We start from the raw sequence: 20,053 nt of genomic DNA, 5'->3' as shown, positions 1-20,053 counted from the left end.
GTTAAGATGAACTAGAGCTGAGGATGTGTACTAGATGCACAAATATGCTGGTTTCAGCTGGTGTAGAGTTAATTTTCTTCCCAGTGGCCAATACAGAGCTATGTTTTGGATGGAGAGCAATAGAGCATGAGATGAAAGAAATAATGAGGCACAACCAGCAATGGTTACAAACCTAGAAGGTGCCAAAAGCAGAGCAATGTGACCAAGACCAGAAATACTCGATGATCTTTGATACAAACTCTTTTCAAAAGCATTATAAGCAGCAACTAGGAAGAACATGCTGTACTTATAAAGGATAGGTGTTAAGAAACTTCTGAACAGGTATGCAAAAGATACATTAAAACATAAAAACACCTTTCCAAAGTTTCTACGTTCTTTTCAATACACCATTAGTTTCTCAGTAACAGAACTCACAAAAATATTTAAGTAATTTATTTTTATTAGATTAATTAGGAAACCTTTTAAGTTCTACTTACTTTGGATCTGGTGGTCCATCTGACAGGGGCTTCATGGAGAGTTTACACAGTGACCTGAATACAAGGAAGGCATCCTTTTGTAAAATGTGGGAAAACTTAGCACCAGGGGTAGGTCCTGAAGAATTTCCAGATTCCTAAGGAAGTTAACATATTTCAGTATTCCATTTTGCATTAGCAGGGTGTGTAGGGAAATCCCCACCTCCGAGCAATAAGAAGTTAATATATTATACAAATTTAACCAATTTACTTTAACTTTATGGTCTCAAGACTAAAACACAACATTCTGCAGTCCAGTTGAAATGAAAGTCACTACTAAAAATTGCCTACTCAGTAAGAAGTCAGAATTAATTAAAGAGTGTCATGAAATTAGGTAGGTCAAGTGTAAGTAGGGTAATTTCCAATGAATTGCTGCCAGGCAATTTCAGTAGATAACTAGTTTAAAAAACCCAAACACCTGACATTTTAATAGATAATGAATAGTTACCCATCTGCTGCCAGATACATTTGATAAAATTTCTATGGTACAATAAACACCCCTATTATTAAGTTCTTGCAATTCTGTATTATTGTATCATACATAAGCAATATGTTTAATTTTAAGTCTTCTATTTGTATGGCCTATGTGACTAAATTTTTGAACTTAAAATTATTATTCTCAAACCTACACGCTAACAGCAGATATACTTGGTCAGCTGACAAGCATATAGATGGTTCATAAAACAGAGGGAGAGTATTTTTACATCTATTTTGTTAATGAAAATCAAATCCTCTCAGACATGAGACTTTTGATCTAAAATCACTGCATTAAGGTCAGCTTGAATTTCTATTTATTGTTTGAAAAAAGCACACTAAAATTACACAGGCATGTGTATAATTTGCTGTATGCCTCACTATGTATATTGAATACTAGTTTAACAGTTTCTCAAGAGCACTTCATGAAACAAGAAACTGAGTTCCCTTGAACAGTGAACTCCCTGGGACAACTAAAAACATGGTGGAATAAAAAAGACATCATACACAAAATTTATTCAGAAAAATTTCATTTAAACAATGCATTGAAGTAGAGTAACATGACTTAATTCTTGAAATTCATATCAGTAACCTGTTTTATGAAGTTCTACTAATCACTCTGCGCAAGCGTTGGGCAACATTTAAAACATAATACTTTTTTTTCCAGTATTTCCTAGTTTATATCTGCCTGTACCTGAGTATCGTTGGAAGAGACAGATAATCTGTCATCGGGTAAAGATGGTGTATAAGCAACAGAAATTGGAGTCCCTGGAATTCCATTTGCCTGAATGTTTTCACTGTCACTGCCATCCTCTAACGATACAGTTGTGCCATCACCGCCTGCAGTCCCTTCCACATCTATCAGAAAAGATGTAAAAATTATTAACAAGTGTTACATGAGATTAAAAATCAAAAAGAGCTTTTAAAACCAGTATTTAAATACTAAGAAATCATAAGGAGGAGCTTAAGATGGAATTTACATGGCGTTACAGAATTATAAATACTGTAAATACTCTTAATTCTCACAAAGAAAATTACAGTAAGAAATTTACTTGAAACTTCACATTGTCAGGGTCACCACTCTACCAAGTTTCCAAGATGCATGGGACATCACTCACTAGTCTGATAAACAATTTACAACAAACTGAAAAATATAATGAGACACAGTGAGGCTACTACAGAGAGGGACCCATTTCTGAAGTGTTCAAATAGGAACAAAATAAAATAATAATTAAAGAAACAAAACCAAAAAAACAGCAAGAATTTGTATTTTAGAAGATTAGTCTCTAATATAAAACCAAGAATTTGTATTTTAAAAGATTAGTCTCCAATATAAAGAGTGTAAATCAATGTATGAAATCCTGTCCGTTTTACTGTTAAATAATGCACAGCTAAAGTCTGACAGCACAACTGTCTTCTTTAGCATGTAAGTCGTATTTAAATGATGATAAATTTTAGTTAAATATTTGAAAGTGGTAAAATAATTCTTAAGGTCAAGAACTGCTATCAACTAGACAGATATTAATATAATACCTCCAACTACTATGTTCACCATTTCCTGCACAATACTTTCTACAATTTCTTGTGCCTTCTCTTCACACTCATTGCTTTCACCATCATATGTTCCTCCATCAGCTTTAGAAAGATCTTTATAAAGAAAAACAAACACAAACAAGTATTAAGGAGAAACTCTGAAATTAAGAAGGTATTTTACTTGCACTTAATAGTTCAGAATAAATGTTTGGATGCTTCAAAAATGGGTACTTGCAGGATGTAAGAATTCCAGTGGTTAACCTGTAAATGGCAATTAATCTACAGGCCTATGCCAACAAAACACATCAATTTTCTATCTTCACAGACATTAAAACACTGAAAACTTGAGAGTTTTGAGATGTTATTCTCAAAAACTTTCACAATATTACACAGATGTAAAAAAGAATTTTTGATACAGACTCCTACAGAGTGCAGGACTAAAGGATGCTCTGAATGGACAGTGGTAACAAGGACAAATGGGCATTTTGCATTAGACAGCTACTTGAAAACTTATGTCTCACTCCAGATTTGGGAGAGAGAAAAAATACAATCCTCAAGCATTTCTTTTCACAGACCTTTTCCCTCCCTCCATCAAACATAAATACACACTGATTACTTTCTGCTGCTGTGGCTTGGTCAGCTTCTGTCTGTTCATTTTCAGCACTAGAAATGTCAGATCCATTTTCTGCCTCCATATCTTCTTGAAGGTTCTTGTCCACATCATTTGTGCTGTGGTCAAGCTCCCTCTCATGGTCTTTGGACAGCTGGTCAGCCTGTGCTGGAATATGTCTCAACTGAGGTGATTCAGGCTCATGATGGCTCACTGGAGAGTGCTGGAGATGGTGTTGCTGTCTGTGTCTTTCCTTTTCCATCTGTTTGGCTTCCTGAAGCTACAAAACCATTGCAAACACACAAGAAGTTCACTATCAAAATGAAACAGTAAGATATATGCATTATTTTATAAAGATGACATCTCTATTGTCTCTGCTTACACAGTAACAGTTTAAGAAAATGCATCTTTGTTCAACTAAAAATAACTTCTGTACCATGGGATAATCCATTGCAAGAGGGCTGCTTCCCAACTAGGCACAAAGCTCATACCTTCACTGTCAAAGAAGGGATGACTACACTACATAAACCATGGAACCAGGAGTTGTCTGCCTGCCCTATAAGGAAGCTCAGGGAGTAGATGTGACAATAAATGAGGAGTACTTGGAAAAACATCAAGGAAAACACTTTTTGTGGTCCCTTGTTCTGGAGTCCCCAGTAAGGGAAGAACATCTGTGACCTGTCTAATGGATTATGACAACACTTAAAGTCAAACCAAAGCAAGATGGGCTTTGAGGTAAATACATCTATTAAAAACAGCAGACTACTATGAGAAGTTTAAAAACTGTACACCACCCCCACACCCAAACTCCTTATTTTCCACCTATTTCAGAGTGAAAAACATAAGAAAAATATCAGATACCAGGGTTTTTCTCCCCGAAGTACTTAAGTTAGAAAAGCCAAAAAGCATTAGTAATGATGAAACAAATCTCTCAAGCTGGTTTGCTTTCAAGAGATAGTTTCTAGATGAAAATACTGAGATACTCACTGCTTGATTTTCCATACGTGCAAAGATGACATTCAGCATTTGTGTTAGAGTGGCCTTGGCTGTAGTTTGATTTATAAGATTTTTGCTTGCTAGGTAGATATTGTAACATGTTCTTACAGCCTGCAGTACAGTTCCTTCGTGGATTTCTATGTGTTGAGATGTTACTGCAGTGAGCAAAGCCTAAATAAACACACACATATACATTTACCAGTCAAAACTTTTATCAATCAAAAAGTCTGCAAATTAATAAATACCAAAACTGGATTACTTCTACAACATATATAAATACGTATCTTAAACAGCAATTTAATTATGTTTTCCCACATACTCTTACAGCCATATTGGAAAATTATATTTACCAGTTATAATAAACTGAGTGTTTTTAATCAACATATCTAAGAACTAAATGTTTCATAGCATGTAACAGCAAGAAGTAACCAATGGAGCCATCAGAGAAGTAGATAACAGAAGTCATCCTCAAATTTTCTAGACACAAAACAGGAACAGACTACCTGGTAAAGCCTGGAAGGGAAGGCAAAGGGTCCAAAAGTTGTTTCAGAAATAAATGTAAATCTGATAAACAGAGACTAAGTATGAGATTTGACAACAATACCAAGACAGCTGCCCTTTATAACAGCTTTTTTAACAGATGCTAGAAAATTGTGTTGCCGTCTGTGTAGAAATTCACTTATTTCTTCCTATTTGCACTAATATCTGCTTCTCTTAAAAAAAAAAAAAAAAAAAAAAAAAAAAAAAAAAAAAAAAAAAAAAAGAAGCACGTAAGCCTCTGAAAGATCAGATAACAAAGAAGTAAGGAATAAATTGCATTTATGTGAGGCAGAGGCTGGCTGGATTAAAGGGCAGAAATAGAGGCAAATGAAACCTGAGGACAGAGTTTGAAAACATTGTCAGAGAGGTGCGTTGGACAGTGTCAGGAAAGGGGACGAGCCTGGTTTGCAATAGTTTATGTTCATCACTGTAATCCAGTAGAAGGAATAAGGGATTTTTGAGCATTAAAAACTTTGACAGTTATCATTTAGTGGGATGTTTAGGGTAAGAAAGAAAGAACTGGAAGCACTGAAAAAATTATCACAGTTAAAAGTTTTTTCAAGTGTTGGGTAGTTTACTAATCAAACCACACCTCACATCTCTTACTGACTGACTTGTCAGAACTTCTACACACACAAGGCACCAAGTGGAAAAATAATACCCATCACTCACTCAAACCCCTTAAAAAGTAGAATCAGTCACTCTTGAAAACAAGTTGAACAAGTGGATCCAAGACATAAACAGCTATTTTTTCCAAACCGCTACTGTATGGAGCCAATACAGCATATATTTAGATTTAGTTAATATTTCTTTCACTCAGTTACAAATTATACCACATACAGTTTTTCACTTGGAACACAAGGTCTCTTGCAGCCCAGCACTTAGGACACTAATAAAAGGTGCAGGGGGATCTAGTCTCCATCTCTGGTTCTACTGATGTCATTCATAAAGTTAGTTCTTTGTGTCACCTTCTGTCTCCTTCAATTTGGATGAGTAAGAAGCTCATATTTGAAAATTCAATTTTAACTTCCATCTCAGTTCAGTGAAATCTTGCAATTTTTTTTCCCCCAATTTTTAATAATAGAAAGTAGAGCCAGCTAGTAGAGAAAGGTGACAAGGCTACAGATAGACTATGTGCTGTTTTGCTTTAATTGGCTTTAACAGCTTGAATTTCTTAAGGTTTTTTTTCAGTATGCTTGTTATGAATAGTAGAGCCTGGTTCTTTTCACACCACCTGATTGGAGGTGTGGAGGCAAAGAAATGCTTCAAACACACACTGAGGTATACCTCCTTAATATATTAATCCAAATTCACTGAATAGTATTTTCTCGGCAGCCTGAGGAATCAGTCTTTCTAAAGGGCATCTTCCTGCTGATATCAAACTATACATGAGTTTACAGAGCTCTTGATAACCACTTCTTTGGGTTTCTTTCCTTCCCAGGCACTAGATAGGAATCTTAATGACTACCATATACATACACAAACTGATAGACATTTTTAGCTTTGATCTCTTGCTAAAATCTTCCATCTTCCTTACAATTTAGAGTCTTCCTCAGGCTATTAGTCATTCTAACTTCATATCTCAGTGCCATTTTTCTTCTGCTAGTATGCCAATCCAGTAGAAATACAAGAACAAACACAAGACAGGAAGTATTTTACAATTACTTCATGAACATCTTTCCCTCTTGACAGCTTCCATTTAGGGTTCAATTTGATGATATGCCCTAGACAACATCACCTGATTCTCTTTCATAGAAGAGTCTATCATTATCACAATGGCATGACAGCTAACCCTGAGAAACCACATGTTATGATCAGGAGTAGCAGTACTGCTCCTCTGAAACCCTTGTGAACTCACATGTTAGAAAAAGAAACCCTTCCTTTCTCATTTTAGTACTTTTCTCCATGTTATGCCCCTTACTCTGTGATCAAGCAACTACTATGTCCAACATGAGGAAGAAGAGAGGGGCGACAGATGAGTAGAGGACAACCACCTGAGCCCCCACTTCAGCAGGATTACTCAAAATTTGAAACTGCTACATGACACATGTCCCTGAGAGATGGAATAATAAAAGCTCTGCCTTCCTCCCAGCCACTCTTAATCTTACTTTACAAGTCCCAGAGCATGAAGCAACCTGTGCTATTTTAACAACAATTCATCAATACAAGTAAAAATCATAGAAAATAAAAGCACCCTCAGGTGGTTCTCTGGTGTTTAGTTTTGGGTATTTTTGTTTGTTTTAAAAGTGATTTCACTGGATGCAGAGTATTAAATACTTGTTAGAACAAGGGATGGGATAAGGGAAAAGTCTGGGAGGAAAGCCTGGACAGAAAAATGGCTCTCTGCAGAGGTCAGAACTGCAAGCTACTCCTATGGAGTCACAGCATTGTGTTGTTGCTCTTTTCTACCATGTAAAGCTCAACACCTTTTGCAGTTGAGTTCCCACTCCTTCTGGTCACATACAGCTCATCTGTTTTCACAGTACCTCATTGTGAACTAAGAAACGAAGGAAGGAAAAAAAAAAAAAGCCTACTTTATTTACTTTGCTGCTCTTTAGCACCTTTGCTGCTCTTTAGAAACAGAAGGAAACCTTTGAGAAAGGTTAATGCTACCTCATTCTCCTTCAGCTCCTTCCACAAAAGCTTTCTTTGTCACTGCCTTTGGTTGCAATGCAAGATGTAACCAAAAGTATGTATTCTATTGCCATCTGTTGAAACCAGTTGGGGTTTCTTTATCTCTTCTAGACCCCATCCTCATAACTCTGGGTCGGGGGGAAAGGGGGTGGGTGTCTTCTGATAATGGGCCAGCTGTTAAAACTAGATGGGGCAGTGTTCTTATCTCTTCCAGGATCCATCCTCCCTCTGGGGGATATCTTCTGTTAATGGGCCATTAAGGCTCACTGCATGACTGATAAAATTACATCATCTCATTATGAGATGCTCCATCCAGTGGGAGGAATCAAGCATTTCTACCTGGATAAAATCTGAGAGTCAGAATAGCAGAGCAGCCTGTTTCCACTGGATTCCCAGAGGAAAACTGGACCCATCTACAACACCACTGGATCTTCAGAGGAACACTACACCCTTCTACAGGATCATTGCTCCAACAGAACGACATCTGTCACCCCAGGAGCACTGCAGCCACAATTTTAACTGGACTTTACCAACACCCGGACCAACAAGGTATCAGGTTGTATTCTGACTCTGTCAGTGTTTGTGGGGGTTTTTTGTACTACTGCATTTTTATTCTAATTTTCCTGGTAGAGAACTGTTATTCCTATTCCCATATCTTTGCCTGAGAGCCCCTTAATTTCAAAATTATAGTAATTCGGAGGGAGGGGGTTTACATCTTCAAGAAAGGCTTCTACCTTCTTTGGCAGACACCTGTCTTTCCAAACCAAGACAGTCACAAAGCCTGCAAAAATACCAACAGCCAACAAGCCTTCCTTTCCTTGAAACTACTGGCTACCATCCTGACTGTGAATGTGTTTCTTTATGCTTTCCCTCCAGTCTTTCCAGTCTTTCATACTTACTGTTCAGTGTTTGGGAAAGACCCTACTGTCCTGTACAGCCACCTACTTATTATAAATAAAGCTTATTCACTTCTATAAACAACCATTGGATGGCTTTGGGAAAGGAGAAAAATCTCCAGGATAAATCCCTGAGTTACAGATTATCATATCTTTGTGTGACACCCACAGTATTTTTTCTTTTAGCCTGAAGCATGCTTGCCAAGTGAATTTTCTAGTATTTAAAACAAATGCATTAGAACAGTTCAGGAAGTATCATGCTTTGAAAGGCAAAATGAAGGTAATTTAAAAAGTAAACTAAATTAACAATAATCCTCTAGTAAAAACATTCCTCTCACACTGAATATTCTGTCAGAACAGAACAGTTACAGCAAAATAATGTGACTACAACCAGGAGAAGAAATTTCAACTCAGGGTCAGTTTCTTCTTCCTCTCAGCTAACTCTGATCATCTTATCTTTGGAAGATTTATGACACAGTAGAGCTGTCATCTGATCAGCACGGGCTTACTTTGTCTTAATTTTGTGATTCAGTTGCCTGGAAACTCTCGAGTACTTGGAACAGCACATAAAACACAGTAGGCCTAGCTCCTCCCTCTAGTGTGAATTAGCTACTAGAACCACATAATTCTGTTTCCTTTGAGAGGGTCTACAGCGTTATTTTCAATAACAATTTTTTTAAAGCTAACTTGAAGTCCAAACATTTACTTATAACAAAATAATGCATTAGTATGGACTGACTTTCGAAAAAGCACAGGAAACTGAACTCCTTAAACCACAAAACAACAAATACATCAAATAACCTTCACAGATAAATAATTTTGGAATTTAAGTGACACGAAAAAAAGTCACTAAATGACATTCAACTTTTCAGACTACTACTATCAAGCACACACAACAATCTTTCTCTGCCAAACATTAATTAAAGTTCATCTGTAAAAGTACGTAGATGATAGCATATACTCCCATATGGCAAACCAAGGAAAGAAAACACAGATGTAAACGGCTGACATCATGTTCCATCCTGCCTCATCTCTATCCTTCTTCACAGATTAAAAACAAAAACAAACAAACAAAAAAAAACCAAACAAAAAGTTTTGCCATAGTTTTAGTTCTTCAGGCACCACAGGCCAGAAGAAATGTAAACAGAACTTCAAGTACAACCTCTGCAACTGTCAGTGCAAGTCTGCACTCACACACCACAAATGGCACCACAGGAAAGCAAGCCTGGAGGCAGAAAGATTCAATCAAGGGATGCTATTTCACACAATTTGAATAAACCACTTTTAATTGCATCAGCAGTCTAATTACTTGAATTGTTTCTGCCACGACAATCCCCACCACAACAACTACACAAGAAAGTTGCATTGCTTCACATCAGAAATATACCAAATCAAACTAAACTACAAGGGAAAGGAAGGAAAAGGCCAATTTCTCAGTCTGATTCATCACAGAGTCTATAGATGAAGATCAAGAGCATTACAGAGATGAGAAGAGAATATGCAAGTGACAGGAGCAGAAAAGTTAAACTAAGCCTCCATCAAAACTACTGCAGGACATGACTCTAAAGCTCAGATAACTAAAAAAAGACAAATTATACTTCCTGGTGTCAGCAAGATTATTTCCTTGGTAGTCAGCAGAAAGGTATTTTCAGAATGCCTAAGTGGCACTGGTAGTTGGGAACTGGCTTAAAATGACTCCACCCCTGGAAGGCCACCCAGTAACTAGGAAACAGCACTGCATGTTAACTCTTACCCCGTGATGGCTCCCAGATCTCAGAGTGAGGGCAACATGCTACTTAAGGGCCACCCATTCTGCATGTAGAACCAAGACAATCCTCCAGAGAGGAAGGCGTCCAAGTGATCAAAGTTCTCAGCTTTCACTGTGGTGTTGGTGAAGCAGCTGCCCTGTGGGAGTGTTGCTTATGTTGTGGGTAACAGGCTGGGAACACCAGCACAAAAAAGCAGGAGATCCAGGTCCACTGCCTTCCATCTCCCTGATGGAATTAAAATTCTTCAGACAACGTACTAATCACCAGAACCACAGAAGAGTCAAAGATGATATATAATCCATCCTTCATACTGGAGAAGCATGGTCCACATTCATCTCAGAACTGAAGAGTTATGAGGCATAAAAGAATATTACTAACTTAGCAGTTTCCTTATTCTTCCAAAGTCAGAAGTTCTGGTCTTTGCCAAGGTTATTTAAAATTTTCGAGCTTTTTATGGTGTTCAGTGTATTGGACAAAGATGGAGTCAAAGTCAAAACAGTACCCCCCACTTTCCCAGTTCTTCTAACATGGCAATTAGTTACACCTAAGCAGTAAAACAATTAAGAAATTAAATGAGTGTACACACTTAACGCATCTTACAATTGTTGAAGAATTTACTTTCTCAAATCTTCCCCTGAACAGAAGGGGTATTAGCTCTTAAAGCCCCCTCAGGCTGGGAGGATTAAGAAAGCATTCAGAGAGACAGTATTACAATGAGACAGAGTTATAACAGTTTCAGCCACTGAAAGTTTAAATCAATAAAAACTTTCCTTTGCAGGATGAAAAATATCTTAAATGCTTGGACAAAACAACGCAACAAATCTAGAAAACTGCAGCATGAACCAACATTAGTAACAACTATCAGCTGGAGAAGTGCAAAAAGGATCGGGAAAGGTTTAAGCTATGAAAAGAACAATCCACATTCTTTGCATTAATACAAGTAAAAACAATCTGAAAAAAATGCCTCAGGATACATATACACAAGATTATGAGGTAACAAACACTTCCTTTCTCTTAACTAACTTCAATTGTATTCTTCACTGGCATTCACCATTGCAGCCATTCAAAGACTGCTGTTACAGGAACAGAGTACAGCATTTCCACCAGGCAGCTAAATTCTAGTACTTGGCATAGTAATTTCCCGAAACAAATACCCATAATTAATGACTGCAATCAGAAAACAGGTTCCCCAGAAACATTTGTACAAACTCCACATGCAACATTCATATAAGCTGTGGAAACAAACCCTGGACCTTCTTCAAGCAAAAGTGTATGACACAGGAGTACAATGCTACCATGGTAATGTCCAAATGCCAGGTCTAATTGCACTTCATCAGCAAATTCCATAATGGATTTTAAATTCTGCTGCTTAATTACCATTTCCCCCACTGGGAGTGCAGGATTATTTGACAGTAATTCCTTACAATTAGAGACTCCACAGGTTTGCTGTGAATGAACTTCATCCAGTGGTCTACGTATAAGATTTGAGGCCACAGCCACAAGTTCACCCAAAATGCAGTGGGAGAAATTAGGGGAAGGGCACAGGATAGAGAGTTTCCATCGCCAAGAAACAGGATGAAGAAAATATTTTAACACTACCATGACATTTACAAATTAAGCACTTCTGCTTTTTAACTCTGAGGTCAAGAATGTCTTCCTGCTGCCACCACTATAAATACAGGAAGTATTAAATGTTACCTTTATTATTTGTAGCTGAACTCCTTCGTCTGTTTGAGGGCCTTGAAAACAGCCACATATTGTCTCGATAATTCTATCAATTAGTTTTTTTCCTGGAGCAGTACTGTCTGGAGCATTCCCTGTCAAGTGCCCATATGCTATAAGTTTCTGAAGAGAAGGAAAAAAACCCCATGTAAATAAGAGCTCTAAGACAGCTTTTTGTTATAATAAGTAAATTCACTTGATGGTTCTAACTTGCACAGAATAATTAAAACAGTACTTTTTACCCCACGTATCATCAAACATCAAGGATTTTTTTTACATATCCTCTGGATTTAGTCCATTTTCACTCAGCAACTCTTACACAAAGTCTGTCAAGCAAGTTTAACATTAAAGGGTTTTTTTAATCAGTTAATGTTTTAAAACAAACAGCATTCTAAAAACTAACATCACAAAAGTCTTCATATGTAGTTAACACACAGTTGTTTCTTATACCAGATAAACCACTTGCATATGCTTTTTCTTTGAGCTACTAGCTAGTTCTATTTTTTTAGCGTTTCTTCTGGTTTTAAGTGTTCCAGTGTCTTTTGTTTTCCGTAGGTCTTCAATACTTAAAAGTGGAATTTATTATAAAATTAGCAAAATCTACTTCTGAACACTTCAGGCACAAAAGAGGCTACTCTACACAGAGCAGCATCATATCTCCTGGTATGAGAGCAGGCCAGGCACATGTGCCTGTGACTGTAAACTGAGTTCACTGCTGGGCTGCTCTGGAGGAGTGAATGGCTAAATACAATGCTGCAGAATTTCTTCTGAAAACATTACAGGAGCCTCAAGAGTTTTGAGCGACTAGACATCTCAAACTGAAAATATTTTACTGCACTCATAAATAGCATAAAATGAATTTGCCAATGTTATACCTGCTGTGTTAGTTCAACACATTTAAACACATGAAAATAGACAGCTGTACATAATACCCCAAACAGGAAATTGTGGTAAAACATATATACACAAAGAAACACACACACATACACTACATAATAAATAAGGCATACATTCATCTATTGTGAGAAACACATTCTATTTGGTTGTGTGTGCAACCAAGTAAAAAAAAATCCTTGACATTATTTATTACATATAACTGTACTCCCACTCCAAAGCAACAGGATTCTACAGTTGATAGTTAAAACTCATCTTCATACACACCTGTAAACAATCTAGGGATGTACTGACAATCCTAGGGCACTTGGACTGGCATGCCAATTCAAATGGTAGGAAGTATTTGTCCGCTTCAATGAAGCTTGTCTTTGATTTCACAGGTGGAAGAGTGCTTGAACCAGACTTGGCTTCTCCATGAGGGGGACTAAACAGAATGACTGTATTAGAATACCGTAAAGTGATCACACACATCGTTCTGACCACCACAACATTTATGAATGAAATATCAAATTAATGTTAGGAAAGACAAACTTCTAACAATAGTAATACATATAGTATTCTTAACACCTTTCATACTTCCTGGCTCCTTTGTGGACCACGCAAATTGACCCACTTGCACACCAAGGGACTATCCAGTGGTACCTGCTGGTTCGGAAGCAGAAAGACTTGCTTCCTCCCAAATACCACAGGGCTCCCCTTACTAGACTGGCAAAAGCAACAGAACAAAACAAGTGGAACATTTATCTTAATCTCTGCTTCAGGTAACACCACTGAATTCAAGAGTTGAGTGGTTACCAATGTATCTCACTTGGGTATATTACCTGAAATAACTAACTGCACAAAAGCAAGAAAATGATGAGTTGTTGAAGTTTTATTGATTACAGCCCCTTGAAAAGGGTCATGCTCATTAATACTTACCACAAAAAGATAATTAGGAATGGGTCATTTTTTACAATTTGAGTGCATCAATACAGTTTGACTTTGGCTTAAAGCAAGATGTTCAGATTTTCATTTCACAGAATAACTCATCATCTTCATATAAAGCATTCCCAACCTTTTTTGTGCACACATAGGTTTCTTTAGATAAAAGGTAAACAACGCTGTCTTACACAGGCTTGAAAAACAGTACCAAAGAAAGTGCAAAATGTCATCTTCTGTAGCAAAGGCTTACAGAATTCTTGCAGTAACTCGAATAGATCTTGGTAGAACAACTGCATTCAAATGCAGCTCCCATACATGTTGCTAATTAAAAATGATGCTTCAAGGAATGCATTCAATTTCATGTTCCCTAAGCAGAAGAATGAACCACTAAGAGTTTATTACAAATCCAAAGCATGATTGCAGTCCCAGGCATTATGGAGTGGGCCTTAAACCAATCAATATAAATTAGTTTCACCTTTTCAAGGAGCAGGCTGGATTGTCCTTGAGGTATCTGTCACCACATTCAAACAGATCTTGTCTGCGTTGCTTAAAATGGGCACCCAAATTCTAAGTCTTAAAAGTGAGCAATTAGTATTCAGATGCTACTTTTTACTGACTACATCTCTTTTGAAGGGAAGATAAATAGAAGATAAATGTAAGAATTTATCCCTAAACATTTTTTCCTGAAGAAAAACAGATCTTTGGATTTTTTTGCTGTATGCATAACTTTATTGCCCTGTATTTGCTGGAAGCAGATCTTTTTTGAACAACACCCTAATAAGATAAGTTGCAGAGGAAGTACATGATTCTCCTCTGTTCTTGAATCTCTCTGATATTCCTATGAAAGCTTTACTCTGTGGAATAAAGGGCAGTTATCTGTTGCTTATGTCTTATGACAAGACTGTTCCCCATCTAGTGATTATGTCCATTGAAAGCATTAAAATTAAGTTAAAAAGAGCACTCTGGGAATAAACCCAGAATTGTTCAAAACAAGGAGCAGGCCACGGCGAGATTCTGAAAATGAAGAACCCATGCCACAGCAAGCTACTACATAAGCCTGGAGCATCTCTTAATTGAAACTATTTTAAAATGGGCAAGGTTTTAAATATGGAAGACGATGCACATTTGTCTCTGGAAAAGCAACTCATTAAGCACACCACACTGCTGATAATGTAAGGGAAGGGGATAGCAGGGAGAGGAGAAGAGAAACTCAATAGGACTCTTCCTAATGCCAGTAAATTGCTTCTAAACCCAGAAACTACCCCCAAAACTTTTTTACACCAAGGCATCTACAAAGCATGGGAATTATGAAATATGCTGATATTTATGTATTGAGAAAGGCTAAGGTATGTATCAAATAATGGATTTGAAAGTTATTTTGGCTGCATTTGCTGTGTAATGGTTACATAACTCAGCTTGTACTTTTCTAGTCCCTTCCCCTACACCCCACTACCAAATACCAGTTCTGTTTAAAAAACAAACAGCAGAACAAAAGGAGCTGTTTTACATGCAAAATTTCTGGAAAGTGGAAATGATTTATTTTTAAGATCAGTTACCTTGAAGAGGGACTGGAAAAATGAAAGAACCATCATTAGAAATCCCTTGATTTGAACCTTGATTACAAAAGTAAGAACTTGAAAATAATTTAATAAATTAAGAAGCTTCTCTATTCTAGGGCCTAGAAAAACAGTATTTTCTACTGCACCTGAACAATTTGACTCTACAGCAAAAATAGAGAAGTCCATTCACAACTTCCAAGTCCAGCAAAGCTTTCACAGCAGCAAAAGACTACTGTCAAAATAAAGACAGCACCAAAGAACCCAAAATCTATTAAGAAAATGCCAACAGAAAGATAAGACATACACATTCTACCTCCAAAAAAAAAAATCACAACTTCAGACATCGACAGGGCGGAAATTATGCACCTGAAATGGCTCAACCACATTTATATAAATAATTTAATTCTGTGGTTTCATTAGTTTTCGTATGGTATTAACTACAGGACCGGTTATTACTTTTCCTTATACAGTGCCCAGAACAAATATCTCTCACTGAATATTTAAGGTAAAGCATTTTTTCTTATCATGCTTCACAATGTGGACTTCTGCTTTATATACTCTAAGAAAAATCTATTATAAATTCACATTATTACTTTCTGTCTGAGACAATCTTGTAGTGCTGGATGCAACATTTTCTAAACACTATATAAATATTACATTTATTTAAAAAATCTTACTATGAGCTCATTGCACTGACTTCATTTTGCTGGTAGAAAACAAAGCACAATCTCAATCAGATTCACCCACTAAGTTTAATGTGCCTAATTTGATAAGCTGCAAGACTAAATTTTTCAGCATATTTGATATTAAGTTTTCCTTTACATCTTCTGAAACAAAGTTCCCTCTGACTTTATTCCAGCTAGAAGTGATTCTATTTTCCAAACCAAAACTGTAGATTTCTACTCAAATATCCAGGAGATGAAGCAGAAATGATTAGCATCCTACTTTGACAGGTGTGGTTTTAAATGATTTGACCCAATACTGAAATCTAGTTACATGGAAGAACAGAGATCCCCAAGCAGCACCCAGCTGCCTAGGAACACTTTCATCCTGTTTCACCCACTGATTCTATTCTTTCAACAAGTGATATGAAGAGTCTTCACCACATGGCCCTGACTCAGAGTTAGGAACAAAGATGATCCTGTGGAACATGTAACAAAATACCGTAACAGGTCCCACATCTTAGCAATACTTAGAAGTTTCTTGACAGCAAAAGACTGCTGAATGTCCATTTTTGGGTTTACCTTCACTTGCAGAAGAACTGCCTTCACGAATCTACACCTATTCCCTAACAATGTCCTTTCCAGATGTCCTTTCCAGACACTGTCTTTGCCAGTTATATTACTTTACTCTGCTCACACCCACCCACTTCCTAACTCCAATCTCCTCCCCTTGATTGCTCACTTTAAGTCTTTTATCTGCATTCTTCCACCTTCTCTGAATCTACTTCAAGGCCCTTCCACCATTATACTGAAAGAAATTTCTGTGTCATCCACAGAGATCTTTTCCTACTTGGATCCCTATTTCCTATGCTCCCTGACCAGACAGTACCAACCTGCTCCCTCTAAGCTACCGTCTGCTGCTTCTCACAAGCCCTATGCCTTGCACTAGAACAGCCAGTCACATAAAGCTGCACTATCTGTACATTTCCAGATATCACCAACCACCCAAAATATGCTGAAAATGCTTTTCAGAGAGAGCCCCAAACCCCCGCACAGAATAAGTATGGTACACATTTTAAGATGTTAAATTAATACGATGAACTATCACATACCTTTGCTTTCCTGTTTCAGCCTTTATTTCCTCTGTAAAATGAAACAAAGGCATAGTTACAGAAATGGTATCATAAGCACATATATAAAATCAATAACAGGAAATTACTGGAAAGCAAAACTATTTAGGCAAATATTTGAAACCAGGATTATTATAAAACAGAAAATATGTTTACAGTTCCGTAAGTACCTTTACTCTCCATGTGCATTGATTGCAAACTGCATCATAATTACTCTGCTTATCTGTATTCAAAACTGGATGCTTAAATTTGCATCCAGTAATGCTAGCTAAACATCACATCCCTGGAACGCTTCTGTGAAGACACTGGCCAGCTCTTTTCACAGCTTGACGTATATAGAAATAATAAGGAAAACACAAATATTTTTGGACTATTAATTTACCCATAAAGGATATAAAACATACTGCTTGATAAGTATGAATTATACAGAAACACAACCAAACAATTCACCACTGCTAGTTCTAATATGAAATATGAAACGACCAATTATCACCTTTGGTTTTTTAGTGTTAGGTACCACAGTAATGACTAAGGGAGAGGAAAAAAGTCTGTAGCGCCTCTATTTCATACTATTTTAAAATATATTACAACAGAAGGATGACTAGTTGAATGCTTCTGGCAAACATTTTCAACAAATTTTTAACAATACATTTTCAAAATAATTTTAAATTACTGGAATGAATTTTAGGAAACATCTTTGATTCAAGACTAGTTTTGTCTATTCTCTAGTCATTTTGCATGCTTAAATAACAGGGAATTTCATAAAGCCTAGGTTTTCCACTGCTGAAGCAATACATACTTGAAATAAACTGTACAGGATCAAGAATGAATGTGTATGTTTTTTAAGAAGTCTTCTCGGGAGATCTATTCCAATACCAAGTCCTGCTCAAATATGCAAAATTATAATCAACTAAACCAAACACTTTGATTTTTGTGTATAGGCATTGAACTCGTGGCATGGATTGATTCTGACAAAAAATGCACCAACTTAATCTTTCTAACCAGGCTCCCAGGCAACAAAAGCACACTTCGACTGCACCCCATCCTTCATTTACCATTTCACACGGTCATACTGATTCACTTACCTAACACAGGTTCTCAGTGCTTGGTATTTTATCACAAATCACTAGTAGCAAATATGTTCACTAACTGGATTTCCCAACATTGAGAATATTGAACATATAGAATGCACATCACCTTAAAATCTGTGTCTCACTTCTGGTAAGACTGATGTTCATATTTACCCCCAGTAAGCCCCACAGATTAGCAGGTCAGTGGATCATCCCAGAAACAGCTACTCCAGAAGTTATCAAATCTGGGCTACCGAGGACTAGACAAAACATGAAAATAATTCCATATTCTAGACACTAAACATACCTCAGTAAGTAATAAGACTTACTGTCAGCTATATTTCAGTAAAGTATATCTTCCTTCCAGATTATGGCACTACAACTTTTACTCACTTGAAGACAAATTCCTGACCAACACGAAGAAGAAGCAACTCTCTTCCTCCCTTCCAGCATCTTCATACGTTCCATTATTTTACCTCCCACCTTAGCATTCACACCAGGAACTCTGCTCCCTGTGATACTCTGAAGTCTGTCCATCAAACAACGTTATCAACCAACAGATAAAACTGAATGACTTCCAAGTTTAAAGTTTCCAACAAAACTGACCAGAGGTAAAAAGCTTATAGAAGTGTCAATCTAATTAACTGTTACTACCACTTCAAGCAGCATTGCCTAAGTCTATTAATGTGAAACCACTGATTTTATAACCTTTGTTAAATAAAAAGAAAGGTTCTTACGGTGGCCAACATAAATTATTTTTACAAGACTAAAATATTTGTAATTGCAGAGAAGCATGATATGATAGTATTAGTATGAATGAGGTAAAACAGAAGGCTTGAACTTTACTTTTACTCTTGAGAATAGAGAAAACCTCGTTTTTTTCACTGTCTGATTGCTTCCTCTGCTCTCGATGCCAGAACACAAGTTAATCCCAGTACAATTTCACGGTCATGTATCAACCACATCAGAAGGAAGCATACAAAAACTCAAGAATCATTATCAGCAGAAAACCAGATTATAATAAAGGTAACTAACAATTCTCATGCTAGATAAATAATCTGTTAAAGACAGATGAACCGGAACACTTACTGATGCATTCTTTTAAACAGGAAAAAGTAATCCCTGCAGAACTAAAAATTAGCTAGAAAAGAAAGATGTAGCCAGACTTGACAACATTGCTTAATTTGCTCTCCCTCTTTTCAAACACACAACCAGAACTGCAACAGAAAGGATCTCAGAGCTGTAAAAGCTTATTATCTTAGGATCACCTTTCATTCTGAGAGGGAAGAAATGAAGAGGATATAAGATTCTAAAACAGGGGATGAAAACTGTAGGGAAGGACAACAGCTTCCTCTATATTATCTGTGATGTAAACACAGAATTATAATGAAAAACAGCTCAAATTACTCTATGGTACTGAAACAATCATGTGCCATAAAATGGAACTAATCGTAATTATTTAGAAGTGCAGCAGAAATGACAAAATACATCCCTTCTGAATCTCCCATTTACATACAGCTCCAGAAGACCTCTTTATAGAATTTTGTGACCTCTGAGGCACAATTTATGGAAATACACGAAGCTTTTGCACACCAAGCCTAGAGCTGATCAAAGAGATACATTATTTTGCAGTTTTACAATGGTATGCATCGTTTCACCAAACAGGCAAAATAAGTCATGCACATGAGTTTCAACATCATTTTCCATTTCATCTACGCTTCTACAGATCAGCATAATTTCAAAGAAATCTCTGAAAACATCTAAGACCTTTGTTGTTGGTTTTGGCTGGGTTGGAGCTAATTTTCCTCACCGTAGGTTGTATATGGTGCTGTGTTTAGGATTTGTGCTGGAAACACTGTTGATAGTTCAGGAATGTTTTAGTTACTGCTGAGCAGTAACTAACTTGAGAGTCAAGGCTTTTTTCAGTGTCTCACTCTACTCCACCCCTGAGTAGCCCGTGCTCCGTTTTAGCCTCGGCTAGCTTGAGAGAGAGCCCACACCAGAAGGAATCTTCCTTCACCAGGGTCCTTAAAGCTACCCAAAGCTGGAACCTTTTTCTTTAGAGAGTACTGGAGACCGTTGATGGCAAAAGGAGAGTCTACTCTCTGTCTGGGGTGGGAAATCATGGCTT

General features: G+C 37.0%; 1 protein-coding gene across 1 annotated transcript in view; it reads right to left on the bottom strand.

Moving 5' to 3' along the window:
- The window catches only part of ARFGEF1 (ADP ribosylation factor guanine nucleotide exchange factor 1), an 86,994-nt gene that overhangs the window by 43,401 nt on the left and 23,540 nt on the right, over positions 1-20,053 (bottom strand). Inside the window, exons 2-9 of the mRNA XM_040061355.2 lie at positions 16,835-16,865; positions 12,848-13,004; positions 11,663-11,809; positions 4,117-4,296; positions 3,136-3,409; positions 2,520-2,633; positions 1,681-1,844; positions 477-610 (exon numbers count right to left, since the gene is read on the bottom strand). Coding sequence (XP_039917289.1) covers positions 477-610; positions 1,681-1,844; positions 2,520-2,633; positions 3,136-3,409; positions 4,117-4,296; positions 11,663-11,809; positions 12,848-13,004; positions 16,835-16,865 — 1,201 coding nt within the window. The remainder of the gene's footprint in view (positions 1-476; positions 611-1,680; positions 1,845-2,519; positions 2,634-3,135; positions 3,410-4,116; positions 4,297-11,662; positions 11,810-12,847; positions 13,005-16,834; positions 16,866-20,053) is intronic.

Source organism: Hirundo rustica, chromosome 1 (assembly GCF_015227805.2).
Source record: "Hirundo rustica isolate bHirRus1 chromosome 1, bHirRus1.pri.v3, whole genome shotgun sequence".
In the NCBI taxonomy this organism is placed as follows: Eukaryota; Metazoa; Chordata; class Aves; order Passeriformes; family Hirundinidae; genus Hirundo; species Hirundo rustica.
Note: the sequence above shows the minus strand (reverse complement) of the source record. Positions and strands in the feature narration are given on the sequence as shown.